A 22,743-nucleotide genomic window follows, 5' to 3' on the forward strand; every position below is an offset into this window, starting at 1 on the left:
CATTTTGTGTATAGACTATTGTGCAAGATCATAACTGCATTACTTGCAATTGCAGCAGTGGTGTAGCCCCAGGTGGGCACACTTTGGACTTGGACCCACCCATCAGCGGCACAGCAGTGAGGTGGCTAGCAGGGATCCCCGAGTTCCACTAGCTGAAAACTTCCAGCATCTCTCTCTAGGAGATCTGGGGGGGGGGGGGGGGGTCAGTTCATTCTCCTCCCGCATACCTTTAGATCCTTTAGGTCTTTGCTGCCAGCAAACACCAACATATTACCCCTGCTCGTGCCAGCCGAAGCCTTCCCTTCCCGTCCCTCTGATGCAACTTCTGATGCAAGTCTTGGAGCCTGCACAAGCAAAAGGAATGAGTTGATGTTTGCTGCTGGAAGACCTAACGGATTTAAAGATACTGGGGAATTAGGGGGCTAGATGACTCTTTCTGATTGCCTTGGGGGGGGGGGGGGGGAGCTGTGCCGGGCACGGTTGTCATGCCCACTTGCCATAGACTCAGGCCTGGCCAAAATTGGGTGTCTGGCAATGCCCCTGAATTGCAGTACAAAAGAAAAATAAAAAAGGTTAAGGGTCATGGATTTGATATACTGCCTTTCTGTGCTACAACCAACGTGATTTACTTTTTATTATACGCAGGTACAATCTCTGTCACTCTTGGGCTCACAATATGTTTGTGTTCCTGGGGCAGTGGAGGGTTAAATCACTTGCCCAATGTCAAAAGGAGCTGCAGAGGGAATTTAACCTGGCTTCCTAGGTTTTCAGCCCACTTCACTGTTAGACTGCTCCTTATAATCCCAGGTGGTCTAGGGGTATAGTTAAGGCAGCCATTTTGAGAGCAGAGGTTTTTTGAGACATTAATGACTTATTGGACCAATCACACACAAAGGTGGCCGTAAGCCCCACTATTGTGGCTGAAGGTCTTAATGAGGTCTTTTCCTCATTTTTGAAAAATAGGCATTTGTTTCCTGTATTTTCTGTATGTTTACCAAATTTTGTATTTAGAATTATTATATATATATATTTAGATATATGGTGTTTAGATCCCTTTATTCTTTTAAAATCTACTGTATGGCCATTTACTGGCTCTTAAAAAGAAAATGAAAACAAAAAAACTTAGCCTTTTACCAGCAGCAGTAACAGGTGGCCTTGGTGCACTGCAATCCCTTGTGCTACCACCACCATGGGCCACTTTTTATCGCAGTTTGGTAAAAGGGTCCCTAAGTGCCCCTTATTTTTACTAAAGGTTAGTGCACACTGACATAATTAGCTTAGCATGTACTAAATGACCAGAAGCCCATAGGTATAAAATAGACTTCTGAGCATTAGTGCACATTAAGCCTAGTAAAGGGGCCCCTAACTGAAGGCAACAAAAATCACATGGTAGGATTTTTAAGCATGAGGCTTTTGAGAGGTCTGCTCATTTAATACACCTTTGAATAGGGATTGATCTGCAATGAACTGTGTTCTGTGCTCTTTTATAGAAAGAGATTATATCCATTAAGGATCAAAAGATGGAGAAACCTCTGAGTCTTCAAGAATGCTTTTTGTACTACAAGACTTTGAGTTTTGATTTGAGACGTTTTCTGAGTACTTGGAAATTGGTTACTACGACAGCTTTGCAATGCTTAAAGGGTAAAGTCTTATTGGCTCTTTTTTTTTATGTATGCTGATTAGTATCAGATTAACAGAGTTTGTCATTAATTCCTTGCATTACAGAATTCATGATATTTATTATTGGCAGATAACAAAGCCCGTTATCTGCCAATATCAAGTGGTGTCATGATTTAGGGACTTGGGAAAATACATAGGCTCTGTATTATAGGTGTTCTGACCACATCTCCCCTGCACCTCCAATGCCCACTCATACAATTCATGCTTAACACAATTTTACATCTTGGCAGGGACACTGAGAGTCATAGCCAGGCCAGGGGCAGGGACAGTGGTCGACTGCCCTCCCCACCTGGGCCACCGCGCCCCGAACACTCCCCATCGGGCTGCCGCCCCCACCTGCCTCTTTACCTTCCTGTGTCTGACTGCCCTTCCTTCGGTCTGTTGTCTTCCTGCTCCTGTGTGCAGGGACCTGGATAAGTGCATTAACGCAATAACCCAGGTCACTTGGGTTATCAGATTAATGCAATCTGGAACTTGAGCAGGAGGAGAGACAGACCTAGAAGCAGGCAGGAGGAAACTTGCCGGCACCGTCTTTCTCCCCCCCCCCCTTTGGTGGCCAGTGGAATTTTGCCCCCTGCCTCCCCTCTGTGACCCTGCATTTTACTTCATATAAGGTTAGTAAAAGATTCCCTAGTAAGTGTGCAGCAAGAGGCATTATTTGCTGCAGGGCCAGTTGCATGCGATGAGTCTTGCAGCAATGGTTTATTCTGACAGCCAATGACCCTGTTCATTAGCTACATGTCCATATAATCCCTGATTTTTGAGGCTGGAAGAGAATTTAACCAGTCTTCAGAAACAGAAAACTGAAAAATGATAGCTCAGAGTAGGATTGGGGGAGAGGGTGCTGTGTGGAGGTCTGTGGTATATAGCAGAGTAATTGGACCAGGAGTTTCTGTTGACTGGGTAGGAGATTGTAATGAACTTGAGCGGGAGGGTTAATGGGTTTTGTAGTAGTCATGTTTTGTTTTTAATGTAGTTTTGCAGTACTTATATTTGGAGTTCAGTTTAGAAGGAATAGGTATATAACTATAAATAGTCTAAACCTTTACAAGTGTGGCAAGCTGTGTGAGAGAGAAAGTGGCTAAACCTCCTCACAGCTTATTCTAGGGCCATTTATATGGGTAATTTTGTGTTCTCTGTTCTGTCTCTGCTGCTTCTGTTTGTGGAGTGCTGTTGCTATGGGACTTGGGACTGTCGCTCCACAAGAAGTGAGGCTACTACTGACTGCTTAACTTACCCTCTAATGCATTGGATACTAGGTGCAAGAAGTAGGTCTTCAAAGCAGACTTGAAACACTGGTAAGAAGCCTACCCTCCTAAGGATATAGATGCACAATTTAGGGGCCACAAAAAACAACTGCCTAGTGGATTCATAATGGGCAGAGGAAGGTGCAGGAAGAACCAATGAATGGGAGGGAATATAGCGGACTGTCAAATAAGCCAGACTTCACCAGATACAATGCTTTATGTGTATTGAACAAAGAACTTTAAAAGAGAGAACAGAGTACGATTTAAGTAGCATCTCAATGGAGAAAGGTAGATAAGGGGGTTTCCCAGGGGTCTGTGCTGGGATCGCTGTTTTTTAACATTTTATGATCTAGATATGGGAATAAATAGTGAGGTAATTAAATTTGCTGATGACAGTTATTCAAAGTTGTAAAATCGCAAGAGGGACTGTGAAAAATTGCAAGAGGACCTTAAAAGACTGAGAGACTGCATCCCAATGGCAGATGATGTTTAGTATGAGCAAGGGTAAAGTGATGCATGTGGGAAAGAGGAACCCAAATTAGAGCTATGTGTTGCAAGATTCCACATTAGGAGTCACTGCCTGGGAAAAGGATCAAGATGTCATTGTTGGTAATACATTGAACCCCTCTGCTCGGTGTGCAGTGGTGGTTAATAAAGCAAATAGAATCCTAGGAAGAATTAGGAAAGGAATGAAAATGTTATAATGCCTTTGTATTGCTCCATGGAGCAAGTGCAGCTCAATCACTGTGTGCAATTCTGGTCACTGCATCTCAAAGATATAGTGGAACTAGAAAAGGTACAGAGAAGGGCAATAAAAATGATAAAGGAGATGGGACGACTTCCCTATGAGGAAGCGGCTAGGACTCTTTAGCTTGGAGAAGAGATGGCTGAGGGGGAGATATGATAGAGGTCTATAAAATACTGAGTGGAGTGGAACAGGTAGATGGGGAGGCATCCAATGAAGCTACTAAGTAGTAAACTTTAAAATGAATCGGAGAAAATATTTCTTCACTCAATGTGTAAACTCAATTTGTTGCTAGAGAATGATAAAAGCAGTCAGCAGGGTTTAAAAAAGGTTAAGATAATTTCCTAAAAAATGTCCATAAGCCATTATTAAGATGGACTTGGGAAAATCCACTGCTTATTTCTAGGGTAAACAGTATAAAATCTGTTTTTTGGGATCTTGTCAGTTACTTGTGACCTGGATTAGCCACTGTTGGGGAAACAGGATACTGGGCTTGATGGACCTTCGGTCTGTCCCAGTATGGCAACTCTTATGTGCTTATGAGCTTATCCTCTTTCTATGACCTTGACATTGCTTCATTCTGTTTAATCAGTTTCCATGGATTTAACTGCTTTGAGGAAGTGGCTTTTTCTTAAACAGTTAAAAGGTTGTCTTGCCTTGAGAGTCCAGCATTCAAGGAATTGCCAACAAAAAAAGGAGCACGAAGACCCATATTGCTGTGCATTGAAAACAAAGTTGGGTTTTTGGCAAGTCTACTGAGTTGTGCTGGAAGATCACCCCTCCCCCTGTGTGGTACAAACTGAAGTCATTTTTAAAATACATAAAAATAAAATAACTGTAGTCCCTGTAATCCCAGGCAATTGGGTCATTCCTGCTGAACTGATTATAGAATAGGCTTTTGAGAAATATCTCCAAGTTGGGGCTGGACCATGGCTATCTTGACACTCTAGGTGAACATTGTCATCAGCACTTCCCAGGGGTGACTCAAGGCCCTTCCCCCCTCAAGGTGGCCAACCTCTAACCTTAGCACTCACAATCTCTGTTGCTCTAAGACCAAGTTGCTGCAGCTAGCATAAGGCCATGAACACTCTGAACATCTTATTTTAGAGTGAGTGGGATGCAGCAGACCTGGGTATGCGAGGCTGGCTTGCCTTACTCTTAATTTGATTGCCATGTCAATACCTGCCTAGGCAAATGATTAGTCTGCCAAGGGTTGAGATGGCCTTCTCCACATTCTTACAGGGGCCTTGAGGCCTATTTACCAGGACTTGCTATGATTTAAATCTCCTTGTAGACCTATGTGTTGAACTTGCCACACACTACAAGAGAGCAGGATTTTTTTTCTGGGTTAGTTGATGCTCAATAATGAGAGATGGGCCTATCTGAGGGACTTGAGCAGATTCCTGAAAGGAAAAGTTCAAGCTTCCCCTGCCTGTTGATCTACCACATTAACAGCTGGTGCAGCAAGCTTTTGCTCTGCATTAAAACACCTTTTTAGGGATATCTTAGTAAGGGGTAGGGAGTATGCCTTGCAGTTAATGACAAAAAAAAAAATACCTACAGAAGGTGATCTCTCCACAGCAGTTAGGTATACCTCCAGAATATGGAATATAATATAGTTTAATATTTTCTTAACAGCTGTGCCTGTAACATGCAATAGTGACCACTATTTTATTGAGCAGCAAACCACCACCCACCAAATATTGAACATTCCCAATTACTGCTAAGACTTAACTGCAAAAGTAAACATGCATATTAACTAAACACATGCTAGCTGCACAATATCAACATGCTTAAAATGTGTAATTGTAGAGTACTGCAGGCTGCTCCTTTTTAAGGAGGGGATAATCCTGAAGAGGAAAAAATGCACTCTTGGTGAGATCAGTTTATTACCCACAAGTGTGCTGTACTGTGTTTGGACAATTAAATTGTGACGTTTCTCTTCAATGTGTCAGCTGCTTTCACTGGTCCTGTAGGACAACCAATTTTTCTAGTAGTTGGGAAGGTGATTCTGGTATATTAACCAACTTTTTTTCCCCCCCTTATGATTAGTTGGTCTGTTGGCATGAAATATACTCTTCTTTTTTTATTTTTTTTTAAATAGATCTTGAGCAAGGATTCCCGAAACTGAAGCAGGACACTGACATGTTCTCCAAGACAGCTGTGCTACTGTGCAAAACTTTCAGCTCTTTGTACTGTGCAGTTGATGACTCTCGGGGTCAGTCCATGTGTCAAGTCGCAGTGATGACTAAAACTGAAACTGCAGCCTCTGAGATTCTTTCTTATGTGAGAGACTTATTGCAAGTTATTGAGGCTCTGGAAAGCGGCAATGACCTTAATTCCGGGATGGGAACTCAAAAGAACAATAAACAGTCGCCCATGGGTTTGCAGCTTGACACAGGTCGTCCCTTGTGGGGGAGGAGTGGAAACTCTGTCCGTGTCGCTGTAGCAATGCTAAATAGGCAGGTATTGACCAAGGAGATGGTGACTCATGAGAGAAAAGGGATGGTGTGAAGCCAAATTTTTTGTAGGTTTTTGTTCATGGCTAGTGGAGTTTTGAAGAAGACGTATGCACAATCATGTACAAGTTTATGCTGCATCCTGATGAATTTTGTAATAGTAAATGGAAAATACACACTTCAGAACATGAGTTTTTCAACACTCTTGTAATTGATATATTATGAAAGCACATTTTTGCTATAAGGATATATTAGCTATCTAAAAGGCACTTTGACTGGAATGTTTTCTAACTTAAAATAAAATATTTTTTTTAATGTTCAAAAATGTCTAGTGGTTCAGAACATTCTTCAGCTTTCTCAGGTCTAAACTCTTCCTAACTATAGCAATGTTCTCTCTCTCTCTCTCTCTTCAAATACTCAAACATCTACCCTCCCACCATGTAAGCCACCCATACTGATTTGTAAGCCCCTCCCCCTGGGGTTCAAGCAGTTGCTATAAACATATGCATCACAAAGGTGTAAAAGTTACTTTCATCAATGGCATTATTAAGGCTGTACTACTTCCCCTTAATTGCCACTTTGGGGGTTAATGAAGGGCAGGGCAACAAGTCTTCTATTTTCTGTAAACTCTTACAACTCGGTTTCTCCATGTCATGTATGTGCGGGTGCTACCCATTTGGGAGGGGAATGAACTCTGTATTCCTCAAGACCCCCTCTAGGTTTCAGTCAGACAATGCCTAGGGGTTTACTTTGGGCAATAGTTACATCTGGGATAGGTCAATTAAGTAAGACATCTGCAATCCAGTCCAGATATAAATCTGGTATTTCAGAACATATGACACAGGAAAGCACCTAGGCTTACACAGTTCCATAGGTTACTAATAAGTACTTAGGAAACCCAAGGGAGATGACGAGGCTTATTTTCAAAGTCTGTTCCGATTGTGGCTCATTATTGCAGTTTTATGCTGAATAATGGATCTGGATCAGATGGTTGTATTCTGGAAAATTCATGCAAGGATCACCTGAGTCATGAATAACTTGGTTTTCAGTTTCAATGGACTTGTATTTGGATTTCAATTCTGTGGCAGAAGAATTGCATTCTCATCTCTTCATAGTTACCAAAGCAGAACCTGTTAAGTAAAATACTTGTGTAACATTTCTGGTTTAAGTATGACCTTTTTTATTCACAGGTTGACTTAAATTCATTTTTATTCTTTACACTTGCATTTGTCAATTTATTTTTTACAACATCTCTAGAGCCAATATGAATTTGTCACACTCCAAATATTTGGGGAGGAGCATCTACAAAATCAGTGCAGTGAATTCATCAGTATCTGTTTATGTATGATATCCTTGTTGTACCTTAGCCCAACATCTGATCCCTGATGCAGGCATCACACCGAAACACAGGCCATGTTGGTTCTAAGTAAAATTTGGTATCCTCTGATCTTGGGCTCTGCCTTTCTGGTCCACCTAAGGCCCACTTCACTGTTGACTTTTGGTTCTACTTGCCATGTTTTTCTGTTTTACCTCTGGTCTGCTTGCTTTATATTTTTACTGTTTCCTCTCTCATTTGTTCAGTTATGTGTAGATGAAAAACATGGAGTCCACAACAATCAACATGCTTTATTTTAGAGTCACATAGGACCAGGATCCCCAAAACGGGGAAGAAAAATGACAGAAAACTTTTTCCCCCCCAAAATGGTGAAATTCATAAGCATTAAGCTGTTTTCCCTTTAAGATAGTATAATATAGTTGTGAATGAAGGAGTTCTGGGGGAAGGAGATAAGATTTGTTTTTTTTTTTTTTGCATAGTTGGGAGTTCCCATCCATAAATTAACATAAGTGCAGATGATGATTTTGTACTACTATCTTAAGCAAGCAGTTTTCTCAAACATCTGGCTCCATTTTTACTTACACTTTAAGGGCCCCATTTACTAAGCCGCCCTAGAGGCGCGTTAGTGCTTTTAGCACGAGCTATTAGTACCCACTAACTGTGTAGGCACCCACAATATTCCTATGGGCGCCTACACAGCATGCGCTAATTTTATGCACGCGCTAAAAACGCTAGCGGACCTTAGTAAACAGAGCCCTAAGAATTTTATTATTTATTTTATGACTCTTGGAGAAATATCTCTGTGTTCACTGGTTGACCGCAAGCTTAAATTGAGCAATAGGATTTGGGCTTGCTGCCAGACAAGTACAGTGATCCATGGTATTGGGTATACTCATGAGTGGAGGAGTGGCCTAGTGGTTAGAGCACCGGCCTTGCAATCCAGAGGTGGCCAGTTCAAATCCCACTGCTGCTCCTTGTGATCTTGGGCAAGTCACTTTACCCTCCATTGCCTCAGGTACAAACTTAGATTGTGAGCCCTCCTGGGACAGAGAAATATCCAGTGTACCTGAACGTAACTCACCTTGAGCTACTACTGAAAAAGGTGTGAGCAAAAAATCTAAATATAAATAAATAAACCCTCCTACCCTCCTTTACCCTTTAAATCAGGACCACCATCTGAGCTCCCTAGGTCAGGTACCCAGGACCAGGGCTCACAAAACAAATTTGTACTTCTGATGAGCTGGGTGCAGGCTGTGGCTGAAGAAAATTTTCAGTATGCTGAAGGGTGTTCCCCCCCCCCCCCCCCCCCAAGGATTATAAATCCACTTTTCATAATTATCAGCAGTCTTGGTCGGTAAACTTAAAATTTTCTTTTACTGGATCAACACCAAACCAATAGTTCATATACAACTCTTATTCCTTCATCTTAAGTAATAAAACCTGATCAAAGTCCATTAAATGTCTGTCCCATTCCAGATTAGGGATTTTGGTGGCCCACTGGCAAGTCCTAGTGGGAATGGGGGTCCTCTGCACCCATGTCCCTCCTGCCTGGGGTGTCTTTCCACCAGGCACTCCTCCCTTATCACACATCCTCTCAGTGGAGACCTCAGTCAGGACCCCCCCCCCCCCCCGGTATTCTTGGGTCTCAAGGGTAAGGCAACCAAAGACCCAGATCCACCTTTCATATTTTATTTTATCTGTCCCACCTCTGGAGGCTGAGCTCCCCCCATTTGCACCCACTGGGCCAGCTTTACCAGCTCCTGTTGCCATAGTGACCCCTAGAAAATCCACCCACCTGCCTGCAGCGGGGGAGGGGGGAAGTCACATTCACAATAGTAAGACAATTCCAGAGCACTGCTTCACCATGAATGTGGGACGCAACAGTCTCATGACATATCTTACAAGGTCAATCCAGTTGTAAACTTGTTTTTATTGTCTAAAGGACAGCCAGTTTAACACAGCCTCTTTTTTTTTTTTTTTTTTTCCATGTTTACATTTTTAACATTCTTTTGCCACACTAACAGGTTTTTATTTCAAAGCAACAGTGCTTCCTGTTGTGACAGATTGCTTTGTATGGTGTGTATTTGCAATCAAAAATGTTTACAGCTAATTATACAGAAAATAGAAAAATTGCAATAAACAATAGACTATATATAAAAACTAGTTATGTGGGTTGCCAGAAGCCTAAACAGCAGTTTACTGATAAGTCACATGTCAAAAGCCCAGCTTCTCTTATATAAGCACACAACTATGGAATGCACTTCCAAAAGTCATGAAAACAATGCACGACCTAACAAACTTCTGGAAATCGTTAAAAACCAACCTGTTCACAAAGGCATACCAGAATAAATACCTGAACCCTACAACACAATCGAAACTTTTACCAGAACTGGACAACAAACCTAACTCTCCTTGAATACTTAATATACTCTGTCATCTATGAACATTAACACTAGACCACTCTGTATTTCTCTTACCGGAATTGGCGATCGCCATCACGGTACTATGTAAGCCACATTGAGCCTGCGAATAGGTGGGAAAATGTGGGATATAAATGCAACAAATAAATTAATAAATAAATTAGTCCATTGCATTTATGTCTAGTAGCCTATATCAAATTTCCGACATGTTTCAATGAAATGCCTGCTTCAGGGGCTTTGTAAGAGCTAGATGTGACTAGCAACAACAGTGTGAATTAACTTTCCTAGCTTTGTTTTAAAGCCAGTATGTCTTGTGTCAGGATGTGTATGAAATCTATTTAATCTATACAACCTAAATGGGTCTGTTACACCATAAGTATAGCAGTGTGTGAATGGTTTTGTTGCCTGTGGTACTTGCTTAGAGATGAATTCTAGGTATACAAGGCAAATATTGAAGGTAATCTTGATTTCCCACCTGCATAAAATGTAACAAAACTGTCTTGATAAATTACTTGTGCTATACATCGATCCCAACATTCTCCAGGTGGATTGGGAATAATGTTTGAGGGGGAGGAGCATGGCTCTAAGGGCCTTGTTTACTAAGGTGCGCTAGTGTTTTTAGCATGCCTACACTTAGCACGTGCGCTAACCATGTAGGCACCTATAGGGATATTGTAGGTGCGTACATGGTTAATGTGCATTAAAAATGTTAACATGCCTATAATGCTGATTAATAAACATGGCCCTAAATCAACTGTTTTTCAGGATACCTACAATGAATATAAGACAGATTTTGCATACAATGGAGGCAGAGCATGTAAATTTATCTCATGAGTATTCATTGTAGATACCTTAACCTGACTGGATTGAGAACCCTTCCTCTATATGGATTAATTTTACCTATACTATGCTGGTATCCCACTCCTAAACTAGAGTATGCTGGGTATGATACCCATAAACATGAATCACCAGTACCAGACTATCAAAGCTGTAAAGCACAACCTACAAGGATCAATCTGGGTGTAGAAATTATTCAGATCGGGCTCCACATGTTTTTTGTTTTGGGTTTGTGTGAATTTTTTTGTCATGAAAATTTTTTTTTTTTTACTCTCCCATCAGTAATGTACTTTCCAAAATCACTTAGGACATATTTCTTCTAAATACGTTTCCCCCCCCCCCCCCCCCCCCCCCCCATCAGTACAGGAACATGCTATGTGTAAAAAAAAAAATGAACGTGTTATCTGAGTTTTAAAACTGCATTACTGATGAGGTTCTTAAGGCTTGCAGTCTGGAGAGTGCAGGGCATGATAGACTGGGTACCACTTGTACTGCAGCTGGGCCTGGCTACCTCGTGTTTCTGTTGGTGAGAGGCAGTGCCTGTGCAGCACCAAATGACTTTGCATTTGCATCTCAAAAAAACAGTAAGAATCGAGAGTGGAAGAGGAACGAAGAAAGGGGCATCTCTGCATTTATTCACTATGCTGAAAGCTCAAGCTTGGCTGTAAGTTAAGGTCATCCTGGATTTATGGAACTGTTCTAGCATTTGAGACACTGGAAGGTAAGGATTGATGTGTAAGAAATAGATGTATAGGGGGTAAAAAACAAAATCTTGCTTAAAAATCTAAAAGCCTGGAACAATCGGTTTTGAATGTGACTTGGGGCTCAACCATGTTTTTAAAGGAGTTTGAGTGTCTTTGGACAGCCCTGAAAAATGTGCAGAAAATGAATTACTGTATGTAACATGATAGAAATGTGGGTCTCAATTATGAATAGAAATTAAAAATTTAGGTGGAGCCATAATTGCTAAACAGTGAAGTCCTAGTCCCAGTTGACAGAACTGAACTCTTGCAGTGTAACTTGATGTTTAGTTATGACTATTGTATCGAAACAATGACCCCCCCCCCCCCACCTACCCCCCACACCCCATTTAAACCTTGTGTGTATAAATAGCATAAAGTTGCATAACTATAGCTAGTACTTCTGCTTAATCACCATGCTGCGGTTCTTACTCGTTTGAATGCTGGATGTGTTGTAAGCAGGCTAAATAGACAGTTTCCCAGGAAAAGCATCTTCTGTTTAGCAGATTTCCTGCTGCAAAGACTCTCTTCACCTTCAGTCTACACCATGTAGCAATTGCTTTTTATGTAGTAGAAACATTAAATCGTCTACTTTTATTGCTTTTAAAATAAACCTGAAACTGTTTGTTTATTCTCAGACTTCTCCATTTGGTTTCACTTGCTAACTGGAGTGTTGTGCTTGTGTGTTGTAGCTAGCTTTCTCTTGTAGCTCTGTCCCAACACTTTTAACTGGAAATTGTTGATTTTAATTGTAAATCGCACTGAACGTTCATGGCATTATCAAGATATAAACTCGGAACTTGAAGTTTAAAGTCGAATTCACTGTGTTAGATATGAGCTGTAATATTTATCCTAAAGTATAATTTTCTGAATGTATGGCTGAAAGATGAAGAGGAATTTTTAAGGTGCCTAAAATGACAAACTCTTATGTTTATGGAGGGTATTTTTTTTTTAATCAAACTGATTTCTGTAACAATTGAGTGAGGTACAAAAGATGTACATAATGAAATCAGACAGCTTTTTTTTTTTTTTGGGGGGGGGGGGGGAAGTATCTCCAGGTCCTCTTGGCTTTGCATATTCTCCTATTTTTGGTGGTATTTTGTATCCATGAGTTTAAATTCAATTTAATATTGTTTCTATATTGACACATAGTATGGCTCCAAATTTGGTAAAATAGGTGTGTTAGCAATAATCAATTTAGCAAGCTGATCAACCCATGATTCTTTCAATAAGTTTGAACATCAACAGCTACAATGGTAGTGTTTCACAGACCAGAGCAATAAGCATATCAGGTAAAATGATTTTTCTAGTTGCTGGCAAACAAGGGAATGACTATGGATAGTGCCCTCTGGTTAGAAATAAGTGTTTTAAGAGGCTGTTGGCTGAATTTTTTGTTTTTTTTGAGATAGGGGGTCTATGAACATGTGACTTCTGAGCACCTCCCCACATTATTTTGTGCAATGCAGGACCTAAAGGCTATCTTATGAAACCACTTGCCTGCCTTTTCTCTTTCTTTACTAATTCTCTCAGTAATGACTGTAAATGGTTCTCAATAGTGCAACCTTGCCAATAAATATTTTGGAGGGCAAATCAGCTTGCAAAAAATCCTTAAAAGAAAATACATCCAACAATTGTGATATTCAATGTATTTTTTTTCATGTGTGTTTCATTCCATTGGAAACTGAGACTTAAATCAAATACAATGTAAGTATCGTGTGTAAATTTAATCTTTTGGGTAAAAAAAAAACTTCTTTTGTATATACCTTCTAATAAATTTTCACTAGTTTTATGGTTACCTTCACAAAAGCTGGTCTCCTTAAGCTATCAACCTATTCTTTGGCTTCACTGTTGGCCATTTGCCATCTTTCCATGTCTCACATGATGTGTCTTTTTACATGGTCCATAAATCTTCAGGTCCCCATTGAATTCTGTGCCCTTATCTTTCCTCTCTGTCTGCCTTTCTACAGCAACCTTTGTCTGTCTTTATGGGCTCTTGTGAACTGTGTTAGCTGTGTGTCTGTAATTTTCAAAATGGGTCTGGTTTATTTCCTCCAGACAAAGGAATATAAATGTCCTAGTAGGTCAGACCAAAGGTCTATCAAACCCAACATTCTAGCTCTGTATTGGTCGCTCTAGGTCATAAGTAATTGGCAGTATCTCAGAGGATAAATCCAGTACTAAACATTCTTTTTTTTCCTGAGTCTTACCTGATGGTTTATTTTATTTTTTTTAAACCTAGCTATGTTACCTGCTTTTACTAAATTTATTGGTAATAAACTTGTGCTGAGTTTAGAAAAAAAAAAGTTCTCCATGTGTTTTTAGAGTGCCTCTATGGAACACTCAGGACACTTTCTTTGAAGCTATTTAACAGGGGAAACAACTGTTCTCTAGTTACCGATTACAATCCACTTATAATTTGAGACCTTTTATTACCTAGTCTCCACACTGATACCATTTATTTATTTATTGCATTTGTATCCCACATTTTCCCACCTATGACACTCAGAAGCAAACAGTGGTGGTAGAGCTCCTTAGTGCCTGTATTGACTAGTGCAGAATGATCAGACGGGGTCTAGCATGGGAAATGATGAGCATGCCAGGCATAAATACAAATAGCATGCAAATGTAGTCAATTGCATGTAAATGAGAAAATAATTTCAGATCAGGGCTCGTGTAAGAGGGTGCTGAACAAGACTTGGTAAAATAAAAAGTGCATGCAAAGAAACTGACATAAGTGTCAGTCCCTTAGCACACGTATGTACTTTGCCATGATGTCTGTCTCTATATGATGCAAGTACTGATCATTTTGCTTCTGTTAGAGGGGGTTAAAAGGAAAAAAAGATTGTTTTATACTTACCGGGGGATGGCTGGGGCGAGTCTGTGTGCGGGGATGATCCGGGGCTAAGGCGCTGGGAGATAGCGCTGCAATTTTATTTTTTTAAAGGGGACCGCGTTGGGATGTTCAGGGCCGATTTTAGGCCTGTTCGATAAGTGGGGGAGCGCTTCGGGGTTCGGGCGGCGGGCCCATCGATAGGGCCAGAGGCGTCATTGTTTTGTATGGCCGGGGACGATTGGGGACGTCCCCGGACCAGAGAAGATGGGATCGGGTCTGGTGGTGGGCGCAGAGGCGCCGAAAAAGCAGGCGAGGCCCGTTCTGCAGGGCCGGAATGAAGAGGAGAGGTGGGAGGAGCGAAGGCATTCGTGCATGAGGCAGCGCGCCTCATGCACGAATCGGCGGCGTGCATCAGCGAAAAAACTACGTGTAGCCCGAAGCCGGGGCCTAAAGTTTGGGCCGGCTTCGGAGCTTTTTTGTTTTTAGCTCCGTTTTCGGTTGTGGGTGTCCAGGACCGGAACGGAGGGAAGTCTAGACGTCAGAGGAAAATCATCTTCAAGGTAAGGGGATTTTTATTTAAAAATTTTAATTAGTTTAATTTTAAATTGTGTAAATGCGTTCTTTTATTTTTAAAAAAATAAAGGGTTAAAGTTTTTTTTAAATTCTGATTTTGGTTTTGTGTTCGGGAATTTTTTAGGATTTTTGTGGTGAGTTAGTTTTTGAATTTTTAATTTTTAAATAGGGGTTTTTGATGGGTGTGGGTTTAATAGGGTTAGGAAAGAGTTAATTTTTTTAATTTGACAGGGTAGGTCCGGGAGGGGATTTAGAAATTTTTGGGATGATTTTTGATTGGATTTGGGATTTTGAGAAAGGGTTAGGATAGGTTATTTAGGGGCGGACTTTGGAATTTGGGATTTTTAAAAATGGAAATTAGGGGTGTGTAGGGAATGTGGGGTTGGATTTTTGGTTGGAGTTGGAAGTATTTCTGATAATTTTTCGGGTAATTTTTGGCAAAAATGTATGGTTTCCATTATTTTCAATGGAAAAAGTGGTTTCAAAATGGAGCTGGAGCAGCGCTGCCCAACATTCCGCAGGTCAGCTCAGCCAATTCGGAATGTTGAAAAGGGTTGGTGATTGGCTGAGTGGACCTCGGAATGGTAAGCCAGGCTGGTCTCCTAGGAAACGGTGGTTGCAGGCAGTTGGGGAGAGTGTGTTGGACAGTCTGAGAGAGAGGAGGTGTAGTTGGTGATGTGGAGTATTGTATGGTGTTTGAGAGGTTTAATTTGAGAGATTTTATAGTGAAATTGGTTAAGGCTTAGTGGGAAGGTTACAGATTAAAAGAGAAGATTTTTAGGGTATTTTAGTGGGATGTTTGGGATTTTTGGGGTTAAGGGGCTAATTATAAAGGAAACGGGGGAAGGGTCTAGAAAGGATTGTTTAGGAAATAGGGTAGATAAGCAAGAGTTAAGCATATAGGGATAGAGGTTAAGTAGGGGTTAAGTTGTGGGTTACTAGGGGCACAGCTTAGGTTTAAATTGAATGGAATGTGGTATGAGGATATGTGTTGTGGATAAATGGTGAAAAGAAGAAGACTGCCAAACACACCTGTGTTAGTGCTAGTTAGGGAATAAAACAAGTTTAGGTAGAGAAGGAAAGTATCTGACAGAGAGGGAATTTGAAATTATTTTTATTTCTTCAGCTAGAAGGCCACAGTACAGAAAAAAAAAACATTTGCTTCCCTGACGTGTAGAATCCTTATTGGTATAAACAGAGTAGATAGGGTCTTGCTTCCCTTTACTTTAAATTTAAGGAAAGGTTTAGGAAGAAGAGTCGTGTACACATCCTTCAGAAAACGACTGCAAGGGCCCCGACGCAAGAAAGGTTTCGCTGGCACGTTTGGAAGAAAATAAATGAAGCCTGAAGCATCGACAGCTAAGTGACTGTGGGAAAAAACGGGACTGGGGTAAAAGATAAGGGAAAAGTGGGAGAGAATTACCTGTGAAGGGAAAGGGAAAAGTGAAAGAAAATAAATAAGGCACTTACCTGTTCCTGTAAAAAGTGAGTGGTGACGTCCCCTGAAAAACACAAAAGTTGGCACACAGTATCAAATTCAGAAAGAAGGTTAAGAAAAGGGGTATTAAGAAAAATTTAAAAAGGGGAACAGAACTAAAGAAAAAGAAATGTAATACTTATCTGACTCCTTTAATCTGATGCAGCGGTGTGAACTCCTGGAAAGAAAAGAAAAGTATTTGTTAGAGTTAACTGTTGGGTTTGTTGTACAACTCTTAATTGCTTTAAAAATTACTTTGTCTATTTCACTGAAAAAGGGGTATTAATAAATGTTACTTTGCTATTGATAAAAAAACCTGTTGCTGTCTGGGTTTGTACGCTCAAGCAAGCAAGTATCCTGAAATTTAGTTTCATTTCCTCACTGAGTCCGAGTGGCTGAGTGACGTGGTTAGTTATTGTACCCACTTCTCATTCTTGGTGTCAGGTGTTCCGACAAGGCTGGCACGACTACAACCATCAGGCTGTTGGAACACCGTCATCTTATACATCACACTCAAGAGTGTGGGGGTTGGTAACACTTCAAAGTATAATAAGCTAACTAAAAAGACCAGGTGCCTAGGGTGTATCTAATGAATTTGCATGAGAGAGATTCACATACCTGTTAGCTCTGTTGAATATTTGTATGCATTAAGGGTATGCTGAAAAGTAGACCTGTTGACAGCTCTTGAGCACAGAGAGTAAAGAAAAGCTTTATTGAATGGTTTCTTCTCCAAGCTGAGGAGTGTGGTAGCTGTGTTAGTCCACTCTTAGGTTATCAATAGAAATCAAACAAAATAAAACATGGAAAAGAAAATAAGATACCTTTTTTATTGGACATAACTTAATACATTTCTTGATTAGCTTTCAAAGGTTGCCCTTCTTCGTCCGATCAGAATTCTCCAAGCTGGAGTGTCCTTAGCCTTTCCTTGAAGGGGAGCTACTATATGTCATCCCATTAGATTTATATACTATGCGTCATTAGTTTAAAAATTATTTAATAATCTATCATTTGGCTTTTTTTTTAAAGTCCTGTTCTCCTTTCAGTAGTAGGGATAGTTTGGACTAGGTACAATACTCAAGATGTGATCACACTGATAGTGATGTGATATATGATAACCTTAATTTTATTTTTTTCCCCAATGCTGTGTGGGCTGTTTTGATCACAACTGAACACTGAGTGGAGGCTTTTAACATTTTTTCATGATAAACTCAGATCCTTTGTTTGGGTGGGATAGGCCATTTGGCTTACAACTGTCTAGAGCTGAGTTTTTCAAACCTGAAACTATATTTATATTATCTTACGTCAGATGGGGGCGGGGCCAGGTCAGAGACGGAGAGAGACGTCCTAAAGACTGCAGCGATCTGATGGTCTTCTTGCCTGTGCAGCGCCTTCATACAGAGGTGAGAGGCGCTGCATGGGCTCGGTAATGAGGGGGGGAGCGGTGGCGACAATCTCAGGGGCGGGGCATGGGGCGGAGGATGGTGGGGGGGCGGAGCTGTGTGCAGAAAGAAAGAGTTGAGAGACAGGAAGGGAGAGGGTCCAGGGCTCTTAAAGCTTTGACTTTTTTTTTTTTAATTTAATGCTGGTGGAGGAAGCGGGGGGGGGGGGGGAGCAGCAGCGGCGACCACAGGCGGGGAGGGGAGGGCAAGGCTGTCCATAAAGGACGCTCCTGACAAGCGTCTTTGCCCCCTCCCGAACCTTTTTTTTTCTTTTTCACTTTTATAGTGATGCAGGAGGAACGGGGAGCAGCAGTGACCTCGGGCGTCAATAAAAGATGCCCCTGACGTGCGTTGCACTTGAGACAGTTACTTGAACTGGTGACTCCCCCTTGAAAAAGTAGCCACGAAACGGGGACCTGTCGGGGTTTTAAGAGCACCAACTTGTTCACGCTAAGTGCTGCATAAAATTAGATGATAGCATATTGATAAACAGAAATATATCTTCATATATAAGATTAGCAAAGGGTGGTGGAGGTTTAGTCAATGATTAGACAATACACACAGATAATACACCCAGTCATTGGGTGAAAAATCAAATAATCTTTATCGTGTGTTACATATGAGACTACTCCACTCTCAATAAGCTGAAGAAGCAATACACTTGTATTCATGTGTGTTTAAATATTTTATTAATTGATTCTATAGCATTAGTCTATCCTTCGGAGAACACTAACATTTTGCCTTTTTTTTTTTTTTTAATTTGCTTGTTGGTTCGCTTTTCAAGGCTCTGTTTACTAAGATGCGCTAGCTTTTTTAGCATACACCTACACATGCTCTTGCTAAACGCTAAAAACATTAGCACACTTACAACACGGCTTAGCAAACAAGGCCCAAGATTGACACTTTTTGTTGTGTGTTTTCTTAAAAAAGCCTTTAGAGTGTTACTTAATTACTGTTTATTTTGCTATTCATGCCAAAATGTCTGTGCCAATTTTTCTGCCACCAATTGTCTGCTCCAAACTGTCTACTCGCAATTGCCCTACTGTCCAGATGTCCTAGAACCCCTACTTAGTCAGGTTTTCAGAATACCAATAATATGCAATGGAGGTAGTACACTTTAAATTTATCTTGTGTATGTTCATTGTGGCTGGGTGTGTCTCAGTGATTTGGGTTGAGTACCCCTCCTATAAAGAGCTGAAGACATGGGTTGGATTTACTTTTCTACAAAATGGTACACATTTATAATAGACAATTAAGCAGACATGCTATCCTACCTTGCAACTGTTGTATGTTTTCTTACATGCCAAACTTTAAATCAACATGTGATATAGTGAAACTATACCCCAGATAGGAACAGAGGTCGAATGAGGCAGACTGGAGAGTTCAATTGCTCTTTGCATGCCATCATCTGCTATTCTAGAATATGGCTTAATCTGTATTATTAAGTCTCTATATAATTGAGAGATTTTGTACATCTCTTTGGTTACTTTTGGAGGTGCTATATATGAAAGAAAAAAAAAGATAATGTCAGCTATGATGTGTATTATTAAACAAATATTATCAAAGCTTGGCTAGGTTTGTATATAAATCTTATTAGAGTTCATAAAATGAAAATCCTAGGCCAGATCTCGCTCTGGTTTAGGTTTAAGGCATAATGTCAATGTTTCGAATATTTTAACAGAGTTGTTCTCTCCAATTTGCTTGAAGTAAGATGCTATGAGAAAAACCCTCATTCTTAGTGGAATCTAGAGATTTCAACTCTTCCTGATAAATACACAAAACCATATTCGTTCCTGTTTCCATTTTTCAAAAGGGAGGAAATATAATTATGGTTATCTACAAATTTTATCAGACTGGAGATCTACATGGAAATATTATAAGGGTGTGCAGCACTCCTAATGGAAATTCAACACCTTTGACAAAGCGTTGATGGACAGTTCTTAAGGGTCAATGCACAACTATCAACCAGAGGGATCAAGGGGTGTGGTCAAGATGGCGCTGATAAGACTTCTCAGGGGCGTGGCAATATGGCGCTTTGAACTCCGGTGGAGAGAACGCTGTCGAGCTCCGTGCTGAACATTTACAATTACCGCGTTTTCAATATGCCCCATTCTAAGAGGAAAGGGAATGTGAGGACGGTTCCCCAACCTACCTCAACATCTTCCCCTGTTCAACAGAGGCTCGACCGCTTCCTTACCGGTACCTCCCTTCCAGGTTTGAGCTCACCCGCTGCGGAACAAGCCGAAAGAGTGGCATTTCCGCTGGGTTTAGAGGCATCGCTATCACCTCCCTCAGCCTCCAACAATCCTCCTTGTCCAGCTTCTACTGCCGCGCTGAAAGGAAACGAGTATGCTGCCGGAAGTGCTGCGTCGGCATTTTCTGTTGGTGGTTCATCGCTGCAGGAACACTGTCTGGAAGGAGAGGCCCATGGTTTTTCTGAGGCCCCCAAAACATCAAAGGAGGTAGATCTTGGACAAATTTGGAAATGCTCACTGGTATGAACTCAACTCTTCAAAAATCTTCAGGTGAGATATCTACTTTGCACCAAAAATTCGAGGAATTAGTTAAGAAAGTGGATGTGGTAAAAGAGGATTTGTCTTCCCAAGTTAAACAACTACAACTTGAGGTAAAGCAAATACAAGACTTCAATCATATAATTACTAAAGATAAGTTGGCTCTTCATAAAAAAATTGAACAAATAGAGAACTATAATAGACGTCTGAACCTTCGAATATTAAATTTCCCTAAAGTTCCTGGGATCTCACCGATTGATATGTTTAAAAGGTATCTTCTGGAAAACTTGAAAATTCCCCAAGAAGTATTTCCCCCTATATCCAAGATTTATTATTTGCCTAAAAGCCCAGTGACTGCGGGAGGTAATGGAGGAGGTCCGGACTTGAATATTGATGTGAATAATATCTCGGACATTTTAGAGCAATCGCTAGAAAATTGTTTAGAGAGAGCCACTCTTTTGGTGATATTTGTTTTTGAACAGGACCTCAATACCATTTTAAGACTATACTTTAAACAATCAAAAACTCCTTTTGGAAGAAATAGGATCTGGATATATCCAGATGTCACGATGTCCACTCAAGAGAGAAGGACACATTTTTTGATTATGAAAAAGGAGGTTCTGGACTTGGGGGGCACTTTCTTCTTAGCCTATCTGTGTAAATGTTTGATAAGATATTTGAATGTAAAGTACATATTCTATTCACCTGAGCAGTTAAGGGCATTTTTGGATTTGAAAAAGTTGTAATTTTGTTGGGTTAAAGATTGATAATTGGGGAGGGTAATCACATGTAAGCCTTTTGTTGAATTGTTTAGATTATACCTAAATGACTCCTTTTAATCCTGCTGCGTCCCCTCAACATTAGTGGTCTAAGGAAGCTGATCTTTTTTCCTTGTATATGTTAAATATCATTTTGTCTTTCTTTATCTTAAGCTGTGTTTTCTTTCACAAGTGTTTAACTTGTAATAAAATGTTAAATTAAAAAAAAAAAGATGGCGCCAATAAGCCGAGGCTCCTGAGACTGTTCAAGCGTTTGTTCTAACTTTTTCACCTCTAAACAATGCCTCCTTCCAAGAGAGAGGGGAATGTTAGAGAAAAATCCTCCTCAGCTCTAACCTGTTCCCCGAAACAACTTACACTCGATAGTTTTGTGCTTCGGCGCCCACCAATCGATACCGGAGTTGTTTCTGCTAGACACCGGGGAAGACCCAACGTCTCAAGAAAATGACGTTACACTCTCTCCTCCGGTGCTTGGGAATCCGCCGTGTCCTGTCATAGTACAAGAGGAAAAAGCAGGCACACAAGACATGGTAGACGTGAATATTGTGGCATGCGGAGGAGGTTCTCCCTCAGAAGAATTATTGGCAGAAAATAAGAGCAGAGGAAGGGAAGATATCCCAAATCCTCCCAAGGTGATTACACTCGAGGTTATCTGGAAGGCACGAAAGCATTGACCACTAAGTCCATTCAACAAACGATGAACTTAGTTACCATAGTTGACCAACTCTCCAAATCAATGGACAATCTGAAACAAGAATTCAATGAACAGGTACGGACCTCTCGTAATGATATTGTAAAAATTAAAGAAAATGTTTGTGATTGCTATGGACAATTTAAATATTCAACAAAAAATCGAACAAATAGAAAATTACAATAGACAATTGAACATGAGAATATTAAACTTTCCAAGACCAATTGTGTTCTCTCCTTGGAACTATTTAAAAAATACCTGATTGAAATTTTGAAAATATTACCTCAAAATGTCCTCCCAGTTAATAAGATATTCTATCTTCCAAAAAAATACCAATAAGAGACCCATGAAGTCTTAGAACACGAGAAACTTGACGACTTGAAAGATATTTCTTTAATATTGGAGGACTCTGTGACTGAAGTAACTAACAGGGTGACACTTTTGGTGTAATTTGTTTTTGAGCAGGATTTTAATGCAGTAATGAAACTTCAAAAATATGCACCAAAAGTTTTGCAGCCAGAAACTGTGGATATTTCCGGATGTCACCAAAGTCACCCAAGATAGAAGAAAGAAATTCCTGGAATTAAGAGAGGAGACGGTCATTGGGTGCAACATTCCTGTTAGCATATCCGTGTAAATGTATAGTTAAATATGTGGGACTTAAATATATTTTCTTTATGCCAGAACAGCTGAAAGCCTTCATAGACCTGAAAAGGGAGTGGAGGAGTGGCCTAGTGGTTAGGGTGGTGGACTTTGGTCTGGGGAACTGAGTTCAATTCCCACCTGCACAGGCAGCTCCCTGTGACTCTGGGCAAGTCACTTAACCCTCCATTGCCCCAGGTACAAATAAGTACATGTAAGCCACATTGAGCCTACCATGAGTGGGAAAGCGCAGGGTACAAATGTAACAAAAAAATAAAAGAGTAACCAAGATATAACATCAGAAGATATTAAGAATATATAGGTGTAGGGAA

At 40.6% G+C, this 22,743-nt stretch overlaps 1 protein-coding gene across 1 annotated transcript in view; it reads left to right on the top strand.

Moving 5' to 3' along the window:
- LOC115473197 (kinesin-like protein KIF14) overlaps positions 1–6,407 on the top strand; it is a 122,454-nt gene extending 116,047 nt beyond the window's left edge. The window contains exons 29-30 of the mRNA XM_030207959.1: positions 1,491–1,641; positions 5,777–6,407. Coding sequence (XP_030063819.1) covers positions 1,491–1,641; positions 5,777–6,186 — 561 coding nt within the window. The 3' untranslated portion in view covers positions 6,187–6,407. The remainder of the gene's footprint in view (positions 1–1,490; positions 1,642–5,776) is intronic.
- Positions 6,408–22,743: the final 16,336 nt, after the last annotated feature.

Source organism: Microcaecilia unicolor, chromosome 6, assembly GCF_901765095.1.
Source record: "Microcaecilia unicolor chromosome 6, aMicUni1.1, whole genome shotgun sequence".
Taxonomy (NCBI): Eukaryota; Metazoa; Chordata; class Amphibia; order Gymnophiona; family Siphonopidae; genus Microcaecilia; species Microcaecilia unicolor.